Below are 10,915 nucleotides of genomic sequence, written 5' to 3' on the forward strand. Positions count from 1 at the left end.
TTTGACTGTTTGAATACGGAACACTTGCGCATATTTAAGTGAGAGACAGTTCATGGTTTCACTTGGAAATCATTCATCAAAACGATCAGCTGTTTCTTGTGGAGTCCCCCAAGGTTCAGTCTCGGGGTCTTTGCTTTTCCCGTTGTACATGCTCCCTCTAGGCGATGCCAGTAGGAAGCATGGTGTAAATTTTCATATCTCCGCTGACGACACCCAGCTATACATCTCTATTCCTTCTGAAGATCAAGGCTCTGTAGACACGTTGACCAGCTGTGTGTCAGATATTTCTCAGTGGACGTCGCAAAATCTCCTACAATTAAATCATGAAGAATTTCTCTTTCTCTTTATGAGAAATTCGGTTCTTTAGCTTCAGAAACCTAACCTGCAGCAGAACCTGGGTGAGATCTTAGACTCTGAGCTCTGCATGTAAACAGTCACTAAAACAGCTTTTATGATGGGAGAAAATCACTGAATTCAGCCTTTTCTCTCTCAGAGCGACGCAGAGAAACGCGTTCCCGCAACTGTTACAGCAGAGTTGATCACTGTAATGGTCTTCATACTGGACCTTCATAATCACCCTCTGTAAAACACAGACAACGTGGAGGGACTCGTTCAGTTCTTCTGCTTCTAAACGGTGGAGCTCAGTTCAGCTTTTATTAGACAGTCGAGCTCAGAGCTCAGTATTAATAAACATCTGAAAATGCTTTTTAAACCCAGCATTTCATTAAAGCTCCACGTCTCGTGGTTTTTATCTTCTAATTTCATCTTCTCTTTCTTCTGATTCTAATTTAATACTAACGATCTCTTCTATAACTGTTTTATCACCTGTCGGTAAAGCACTTTCAGCTGCCACCAGCATGAAAAGTCCTATATAAATAAAAAAAATATTATTACTATTATTATTATTGTTATTAATAACCGTGAGCCTCTGGCCGGTTCTGTTCCGTTACAACTGTACAGGCTGCTGCGGCTCGTTTGTCCAGATGGAGATGTTCAGAGTTTGTTATGGAGGAAAATAATTCACTTTTTATTATTTAACGTACTGGTGGGACAGTAACCCATCAGACGATCTTCTCCAAGCCTCATGTTTGGTATGTTCACTTGTTTTTGTCTGCTTTGGTCTCTTCAGCATGAACTGCCTCTGCCTCTGCCTCTGTACATGAACCCTCTCTTCCTCGTGCCTACAGTCTTACACTGTTTAAGGTTGAGGAGGTTAATCTCCGACTTCCTGCTCTCACAGCTCAGAACTAAGCGTGTGAAGTTTAAGACCTGCTTTCTCTTTAAAACCAAAACTCAGAGCGGCTCTGTAAACGCTGCAGGTTCAGTGGATGGGCAGGGTTTACGGAGGAGGAGGGTGGGGAGGAGGAGCTTCAGGGCTGGAGCTGAGACTCCACACAGAAGCTCTCAGACTTTGAGAGTGACACTGACAGATGATGTTAATCAGGGCAGTATGGAGGGGTCTGCGGACCACGGGATGGAGAACACCTTTACCTGCACCAGGTAAGACCTTCAGATTACATCATACTTTACCTGCACCAGGTAAGACCTTCAGATTAGATCATACTTTCCCTGCACCAGGTAAGACCTTCAGATTAGATCATACTTTACCTGCACCAGGTAAAACCTTCAGATTAGAGCATACTTTACCTGCACCAGGTAAGACCTTCAGATTAGATCATACTTTCCCTGCACCAGGTAAAACCTTCAGATTAGATCATACTTTACCAGCACCAGGTAAGACCTTCAGATTAGATCATACTTTACCAGCACCAGGTAAGACCTTCAGATTAGATCATACTTTACCAGCACCAGGTAAGACCTTCAGATTAGATCATACTTTACCAGCACCAGGTAAAACCTTCAGATTAGATCATACTTTACCAGCACCAGGTAAGACCTTCAGATTAGATCATACTTTACCTGCACCAGGTAAAACCTTCAGATTAGATCATACTTGTCCAGGTGTAGCTTTACAAAATAAAAATGCAGTTTAACAGTTTCAGTCAAACTCAAGTACTTTGACTGCATTAAACAATGAACCAAATGTTTAGATGAACGAAAACACGTCAAACCTTTACAGTGAGATTAACTTCAGTTATGAGGTCTTAAAGCTGCTCCTGCAGAGCGTCGTGCTCTGATGGTGAAGCTGGTGCTGATTCTGCTTCACTGTTTGCTGCTATTAAGCCGCGCGCGGTCTGTCTGGTCGCCTCGAGGCCTGTTTGGTTTACGCTTTAATTTCCTGCTGCCCTGGTTTGCTTGCAGACCTTGCTGCAGGACGCTCCTCGGCCTCGCGCTGGCATGCACGCTGACTCTGGGCTTTTCTGCGTGACTGAGCTGATGCTTTCACACGTTGATCTGATTGGAACTGATTTAGGATCACATTCCGCCACCCAAACCTGCAGAACCGGCCTGAGATCAGCACAAACCAGCGGCCGGACTGAACCGAATGGCTGCTGCACATCGTCCTGAAAACACTTACATAACCACACTGGAGGAATGCGCTCTGCACGGAGAGACGCTCATTCTGTTATTCTGGCTTGGATTGCATTGTTGGACGCTGCATTGCCATGGTCACCATGGGGTCCAGCTTGACCACTCTTGATCTAAATGGGATCACGGCTGGAAATAAAGTGAAGCTTCTCTACTGGTGGTGTCCATTTTATCAGCTCCACTGACCGTGTAGACTCACTCTGTAGTTCTACGGTTACAGACTGTCGTCCATCTGTTTCTCTGTTCTTCAGTGGTCAGGACCCCTATGGACCCTCATAGAGCAGGTACTATTTGGGTGGTGGGTCATTCTCAGCACTACAGTGACATCTACAAGGTGGTCCGACTAGGTAGGAGTGTCTAATAGAGTGGACAGTGAGTGGACAGTGAGTGTAGTCCATCCGAAACAGATGGACTACAGTCTGTAACTGTAGAACTACAGAAGGAGGCTATGCGGTCAGTGGAGCTGATAAGATGGACTGTGAGCGCAGAAACTTAATGAAGTGTCCAGTCAAATTGAAGCTGTACAGTGCTTGTAATAACCCACTCTGAGCAGGTGTGCTGTGCACCTGAGCGCATGGAAACTTTAATATGATAGTGGTTGAGGAGGTTAGAGATGGTGGGAGATGGAGGGAGATATGGGAGGAAGTGAGGGAGGGATAGAGCGAGAGAGGGTGGGGAAGCAGTGCTGCTGTACACCCTGTTCTTTTCACAGTGTTATGGAAACTTCAGCAGAAGAGAGAAGTGGGTGGGGTTATTTATTCTGGCTGGGTTTTAGAAAAGCAGTGGTGGAAAATAATGGTGGATGAATGATGTACTCAGTGATAACTCCAGTGTTGTGAACAGGCTAGCTGTATATCTGGACTCAACAGCCCTAAAATCTAAAGATCTAGACCGTAACCTTGGAGCACTGATGGACGCTGATTTTAACAGTCATGTCAAAGCATCTACTAAATCAGCTTTTTATCACCTTAATAACATCAACAGGATCAGAGAAGATCTGACTAAAGCAGGCCTGGAGAAGCTCATCCATACCTTTATTTCTAGCAGGGTTGATCACTGTAATGGTCGCCTAACTGGACCCCCCAACAAGACCATCCAACAGGTACATCAACAGGATCAGAGAAGATCTGACTAAATTAGGCCTGGAGAAGCTCATCCATACCTTTAATTCTAGCAGGGTTGATCATTGTAATGGTCTCCTTATTGGACCCCCAAAAAGATCATCAAACAGGTACAGAGAAGACCTGACTAAAGCAGGCCTGGAGAAGCTCATCCATACCTTTATTTCTAGCAAGGTTGATCACTGTAATGTCGCCTAACTGGACCCCCCAAAAAAAACATCAAACAGGTACATCAACAGGATCAGAGAAGATCTGACTAAAGCAGGCCTGGAGAAGCTCATCTACACCTTTATTTCCAGCAGAGTTTATCACTGTAATGGTCTCCTTACTAGACCCCCAAAAAAGACCATCAAACAGGTACAGAGAAGATCTGACTAAAGCAGGCCTGGAGAAGCTCATCCACACCTTTATTTCTAGCAGGGTTGATCATTGTAATGGTCTCCTTACTAGACCTCCAAAAAAGACCATCAAACAGGTACAGAGAAGATCTGACTAAAGCAGGCCTGGAGAAGCTCATCCACACCTTTATTTCCAGCAGGGTTGGTCACTGTAATGGTTTCCTTACTAGACCCCCAAAAAAGACCATCAAACAGGTAGAGAGAAGATCTGACTAAAGCAGGCCTGGAGAAGCTCATCCATACCTTTATTTCCAGCAGGGTTGATCACTGTAATGGTCTCCTTACTGTATCCCCAAAAAAGACCATCAAACAGGTTCAGCTGATCAGAATGCAGCTGCCAGAGTCTCACTAGGAGTGAAAGAAGGAACCCCCCATTCTTAAATCCTTACACTGGCTCCCAGTCTGTTTAAGGAGCTGTCACTTCTCTATAAACGTCTTAGTGGTGCAGGAGCAGCGTATTGAAGAGAAATGAGCCCAGCAGAACTCTCAGATCAGGAGGAACTGGCCGGTCAGTCCTGCCGAAGGTGAAGGCCAAACATGGAGAAGCAACGTTTCGCTACTGTGCTGCTCTTAAGTGGGTCAGTTGACAGGGAGCAGTAGAAGAGCCCCGACACTGGACACTTGAAATCTGGCCTGAAAACGTTCCTATTAGAGCCGCTTTCAGTGCCGCTCTATTGTCCTCATTTCATTTTGAATGAGATTTTTAAATCATGTCTCATTTCTTCTCTTTTAACCTCTTGTTCTCCAGGGTATATTTAGATTTGTACATTTGAATTTTCGTGACCAAATCGTAAGGCAGATTTTTCAGTAACTGCATGAAATAAATGTAAATGTTTATTTTATTTATTTATTTATTTATTTTTGTAAAAGCTCCTCAAATTAACAGAACATGTGTTTTATGATCTCCACATATCACTACACGCTTACAATTTACTGCTGAAAGCCAAAAATCTCTGACGCTCTTTGTGTTACTTTATTAAAGTGATGTTTCCAGAGCAGATCACTGAAGAGACGCCATCTGTTTATAGTTTAGAGCCCAGATTTGGGGAAAAACGGGTCGACTTTCAGTAGAAAAACAAACTGAGTTCAGCTTCTTTTATTATAAGGGTTTAAAATTACATCACCATCTATTAGACTGGAGAGAAGAGCTACAGCCTCATACGACGCCCAGCTTCTGAATGGAGCTTATGGAATATGAACGTTATGAGGAACATGACGAAGTGTGCTTTGGATCCAAGGAGTTTAAGAGGCTGCATCTGTTGTTTTAATCCTGTTTTTGATTTCTATTCCACGTGTTTTTCGTTTTAATTTGAATTGTCTGTGTATTTTCTCATTTGTAAAGCACTTTGAGTGAACACAGTGTAGGAAGGATGCTCTGTAAATAAACTTGCCTTGCCTTCATTTCATATTCATACTGAAACTGCACATGCTGCTGTTTATTATCCAGACGTTTCGTATTTTTTTACCACATTGCTGTGTGTATGTGCAGTATTGGAGTATTGGAGCTGCTTATATGGGACACAAGTGCGAAGAAGTGCTGATTAACAAACACACATGCAGGCAGGTCCTCAGAAAAGGGTAAATGAGATGTGTACCAAACACAGGAAGAGGAAATGACAGACTGTCCAAACAAAGCCAGACACATGTCTGTCCAGTGTGGAACACAAACACACGTGGTCCACCAATCAGATTACACAGTTCTCCACTGACTCTGATCTCACGCTTAGCCAGAAAGGAAAACAGAGGCCAGTGTGAGAAGGACGAGAGACAATTTCCCCTTACTAGCAGAGGTTACAGTCACAGTGCAGTGGAAAGCTGCAGATTTACAGTATGAAGCCTGCAGCTCACCATACAGTTCCTATTCAATAACTGTACGACAAATATATTAGATTCTGTAGCTGCAACGACAGCTCTATGGTGAAAGTATTACATTCTGAGGCGACAGTGTTACAGTCTGAAGTGACAGTGTTACTGTCTGAAGCAGCAGTGTTACAGTCTGAAGTGGCAGTGTTACTGTCTGAAGTGACAGTGTTACAGTCTGAAGTGACAGTGTTACATTCTGAAGCGACAGTGTTACTGTCTGAAGTGACAGTGTTACATTCTGAAGTGGCAGTGTTACTGTGTGAAGTGACAGTGTTACAGTCTGAAGTGGCAGTGTTACAGTCTGAAGCGGCAGTGTTACTGTCTGAAGTGACAGTGTTACATTCTGAAGTGGCAGTGTTACATTCTGAAGTGACAGTGTTACTGTCTGAAGTGGCAGTGTTACTGTCTGAAGTGACAGTGTTACAGTCTGAAGTGACAGTGTTACATTCTGAAGTGACAGTGTTACAGTCTGAAGCGACAGTGTTACAGTCTGAAGCGACAGTGTTACTGTCTGAAGCGACAGTGTTACTGTCTGAAGTGACAGTGTTACATTCTGAAGTGGCAGTGTTACATTCTGAAGTGACAGTGTTACTGTCTGAAGTGGCAGTGTTACTGTCTGAAGTGACAGTGTTACATTCTGAAGTGACAGTGTTACAGTCTGAAGTGGCAGTGTTACAGTCTGAAGTGACAGTGTTACATTCTGAAGTGACAGTGTTACAGTCTGAAGCGACAGTGTTACAGTCAGAAGCAGCAGTCCTACAGTTTTTGTTTCTCACACTCCAGTGTCTACAGATGTAGTTACACCGAAATGAAGTTTAAATACACATAAATGTATTTGAACATGTAAATCAGTGTAATGGATTGATGTGGTTAATCATTGTTCACCAATCTTTTCACCAGTACAGCGCTGACCACTGCTCTCCCTGTGTTTGTGTTCAGTGCTGCCGGCACGTCACATGTCTTTTGGTATTCCAGTCTCAGGCACCAACCTGGCCTTCGTGGTGCTGGGCGGAACCTCTCTGACTGCCGCCCTTGTCTATGTAAGTCTATCACTCCATCCATCCATCTCTCTGTCCAGCTTTAAAGCAGTTGTTTGGTGAAAATTTTCCTCCTTTAAGTAAAAAAATTTCCTTATTTAGTAAAGACAAAATTTCTATATAAAACCAGGAACACTCAAAAAGTTAAAGAGTTCTTTTCATGGTGAAAAGGCTTTTCAGGTTGATGGGAAAATGTGCTTTATTTGGTTCTATATAGCATCAGAAATGTTTCTGCTATTGTTACGATGGTTAAAATAGAAGAACCCTTTTTGCGCCCGCCCCCTGGGCCACGAGGGCCTGCCGCCATCGGGGCCTGAACACAGAACGGTGACGAACTGAGGGACGAGAGTTATGCGAGTGACGGTGGGAGGAGAGGTGACGGTGCTGGCCACTAGAGGCACGAGGGCAAAGAGCGAGTTCCGAGTTCTGCTTCGTGTGGCTACCACCATCGTCGTCTTCCTCCCGCTGTCACTCTCATCCCTCGGAGGAGCTCGGGCTTTGCGCTCCGACCCCCAGGCACTCGCAGCTCTCTCTCCGCCGTCCTCGCTGGGGTTCGTCACTGCATCTCTGGCTTTAGTCACACATTTTGGACGATGCTAAGTAGTGCTAACAAGACTTGTTAGCCACATTAGCCTCGTAGCTCCAGTGTAGTGCCAAAGAAGCACCAAATCTGTCCTGGTTGTCTTGGCCGATTGGCACAGGCACTGGAATTTTAATCAGTATGTCGCTGCTGTTGGAAGAAAACCTGGAATCTCCATTTTTGTCATTTTTCAGTTTTTGACATCCTCTGAAAGAACCTGTCGGCCTTTATGTTGTGTGTAAATTTCATGAAGAAAGGAGCAAAAGAAACGGCACAAAATTACTTGGAAAGACGTCTGGTTCCATTGACTCACATTAGAAGGAAAGCATGTTTTTTCCTTTTCCTGTAAAGTTACCGTTTTGGAGATATGCATGATTTGAATGGTGACGTCACACAAAATGATTCGCCTTTTTTCAGATTCGATTTATTGATCATTTACATCAAACAGAGCTGAAACGTGCCGCACGTCGACCGTATACCCACATCACTGACACCTGGTTTCCCTGCTCGCTGTTTTTCTGGATGTCAGGCATCCAACTTCAAGAGGCTGGTATTGGCTTCCTATTCGAATTTTCCCGTTCCACCTTAAACTGCTGCACCGTTTAAGGTGGAACCAGACGCCGGCCTGGCAGAGCGAGTTATTTAGTTAGTTATTTATTTGCGCTCACAGTTAAAGTTTGCGCTGCTGTTTTTCGACTGATTTCTTGGATTTTTCTCCCTTATAAACGACAACTTTCGGTCCTCAATAAACCGACAGTCTTCATTCTATTTTCACTTTACTTTAATCATCCTTCCTTCCTTCCGCAGGCGTATAAGACGGTGCACTCGGACAGCATGAGATACGGCAACCGCATCTCCGACATCGAGGCCAGATTTCAGAGTAAGTCCTGAAATTTATGTTCTAGTTCCTGTAGGGGGCGCAGTACCGTGCACCGTACCCCTACTGTCTGGACTGTGTAACTGCAACAGCACAACATTTATAGAACATCTAAAATTAAAGATGAAACTATGAAGTCGGGACGAGTTCCGTGTCTTCCGTTTCCTCGTTTAGCTTTACACTGGAGCTACCAGGCTAATGTAGCTAACAGGGAATAGCATTATCATTGGCCTGTCTGTTTAGCAGCTGTGCTAACGAGCGTTCCTCTGTTCTCCTCGCAGGTCAGGAGGAAGGTGAGTGGAGCTCATGCTGTGTTCAGGTGCTCATGGGAAGGTTGTCTGTACCGGATGGTCCACTAGTACATTCAACTTCACTCCGTTCGGTCTCTTTTGCCCAAATTCAGCTCATTTTATAACTCAAATTACGCTAAATATGTCATTTGCGTCTGATAACTGGTGTCCGTTCATCGGCCTCTCTGACTGAACAGCTTCCCTCTGCCCCTGCAGTTGTGACATCAGAAGCTCCAGCGGGTGACTCCGCCCCCGTTGCCGAAGTGACAGCGCCGCATGCAGTAACCCTAACTGAAAAAGTATCGGAAGGTCCAGAGCCAGCGGAAGAAGAGTTACCTGTTGCCGAGGCAGCCGTTGTCATAGCAACAGAACCAGCCCCAGACGCTGGAGATGCTGTTGAGTCCATGGTTGCCATGGTGATGATGGAGGCAGCAGCCCAGGAAACAGAAGCAGCCGTTGCAGAGGCAAATGAGCCTGCCTTACCTGTTGCTGCGGAGATCACTGCCGTGGAGACCGCGGTGACCGTCGCCGAGACAACGGCTGAGCCGTCTGCTGTAAAAGAAACCCCGGATGCCCAGACCTTCTCAGAGTATTGATCAGCAGCGAAGTTAATGTGTTATTTACATTTTCATTTGGAGAAATTAATGGTGCAGATCTGCTCTTTCCCAGAAAGCTGCTGTAGGGTGAATGGGCGGGGCTAAACTGCTTTAGGCTAAATGGGCGGGGTTAAACTGCTGTATGATGAATGGGCGGGGCTAAACTGCTTTAGGCTAAATGGGTGGGGTTAAACTACTCTAGGCTGATTAGGTGGGGGTAAACTGATGCATGCTGAATGGGCGGGGCTAAACTGGTGTAGGCTGAATGGGCGGGGCTAAACTGGTGTAGGCTGCCAGCGACTATTCTCAGTGTTGACGCTGAAATATTTCACACAGGAACTTTCATACTTTTCATCCCTTGCTCTGTCCTACACTATATGCTCAAAAAGATGGTTCTTCAAGGGTTCTTTAGTAAAGAAAACGGTCCTGTATAGAACCCTGAACACTCAAAGAATCCTTGATTAAAGGGGCTTTTTGCATCATCAAATAGTTCTATGTAGCACCCAGAAGGGTTCTTCTACTGATACAAGCTTGACATCTAAACATTAGCAGAGCCCTTTTTTCAGTAAGGTTCCAAGGTACGGAACCATCTGCAGCACATTCTCCATAATTCTGAAGAACCATTTCACCATGCAATGAGTGTTTACTTTAGCAAAGAACCTCTGAAGAACCGTCTTTTTCAAGGGTGTGTGCAAACTGGAACTACCCAGCGTAGACTCCTGCTACAAACTTAAAAATGCAATATTTTTATTGTCGTTTTTTCCCGGTCGGTTTTCCAGGCTTGAAACTCTTTCCCAAACACAGTCTGAATGCTGTCGAGGATAAACAAACATAGCGTGCACTTGATCCGAGCGAGTGATGAGGCCTGTCTGTATAACTGTCTCACTGCTCCGCTGCTCAAACGCTGAATGTGTGTTCGAGCTGTAGCGCTCACTCACACCGAGCAGAGGCAGCATCAGCGAATTAGACCTCACTTTGTCTTTTTTTTGTTACAAATGTAAAATCTCGGTGGGAAATGTGTTCATTTTAGTATAAACTACTACAACGTTTCATCAACCATCATCTAAAACACTCGCATCAGAATTTTCAGAGGAGCTGATTGTTTAAAAACCTTCTAATAAAGTTTTTCTCGACTCTCGCAACTTATTTCTTTATTTTCACATGATTTCCATCACACTTGCTTCATGTTGCCTAGGGAAATGTTTTAGCTCCCTTAAGGGGGAATTTCACTGATTCCCGCATATTCAAATGGTTCAGCTGTAATCAGAGCCGTTCAGAGCGGTTTGGTGTGAAACTCTCTGTTCTAGATCCAGAACCGTCCACAGTGGTGGTGATGGGAACCAGACGTCCCTCTAAAAGCTCCTCACAGAAAGTTCCTACATGAACTGGTTCTGAATTCACTGCCTGATGACTGAGATGCTGTTTTATGAGAGTTTAGAGAACTTCAACTCCATTCATGGTGGAGGGAGACATGCAGGGCGCTGTGCAGCAAAATAGTCCCCAAAGAAAACTCATTATTCCAGATTTTCCACTATTTTCCATCATCAACATTCCATATAAGCTCAGAAGACTTGTGTAGGTTCACAGTCAAACCTGAAGTCTTCACAGTAAAGTCTATATTTAATCCCTTGAGCTCAGTTTGACCCCAGTAACTTAGACCTCC

At 44.6% G+C, this 10,915-nt stretch overlaps 1 protein-coding gene across 1 annotated transcript; it reads left to right on the plus strand.

The window, feature by feature from the left end:
* Positions 1–1,409: 1,409 nt before the first annotated feature.
* LOC108413411 (mitochondria-localized glutamic acid-rich protein) lies at positions 1,410–10,394 on the plus strand. The gene is made up of 5 exons (XM_017685908.2): positions 1,410–1,500; positions 6,812–6,912; positions 8,297–8,369; positions 8,648–8,659; positions 8,873–10,394. Exons 1-5 carry the CDS (start codon positions 1,431–1,433, stop codon positions 9,250–9,252), a joined length of 636 nt encoding a protein of 211 aa, XP_017541397.2. The 5' UTR covers positions 1,410–1,430; the 3' UTR covers positions 9,253–10,394.
* Positions 10,395–10,915: the final 521 nt, after the last annotated feature.

Source organism: Pygocentrus nattereri, chromosome 22 (assembly GCF_015220715.1).
Source record: "Pygocentrus nattereri isolate fPygNat1 chromosome 22, fPygNat1.pri, whole genome shotgun sequence".
Classification (NCBI taxonomy): domain Eukaryota; kingdom Metazoa; phylum Chordata; class Actinopteri; order Characiformes; family Serrasalmidae; genus Pygocentrus; species Pygocentrus nattereri.

Bases quoted from the DNA above. Each gene is read 5' to 3' on its own strand.
- LOC108413411 (XM_017685908.2), top strand. From the start codon at position 1,431: ATGATGTTAATCAGGGCAGTATGGAGGGGTCTGCGGACCACGGGATGG. The intron at 1,501-6,811 runs GTAAGACCTTCA...GTTTGTGTTCAG, and splicing joins AACACCTTTACCTGCACCAG to TGCTGCCGGCACGTCACATG. The intron at 6,913-8,296 runs GTAAGTCTATCA...TTCCTTCCGCAG, and splicing joins TGACTGCCGCCCTTGTCTAT to GCGTATAAGACGGTGCACTC.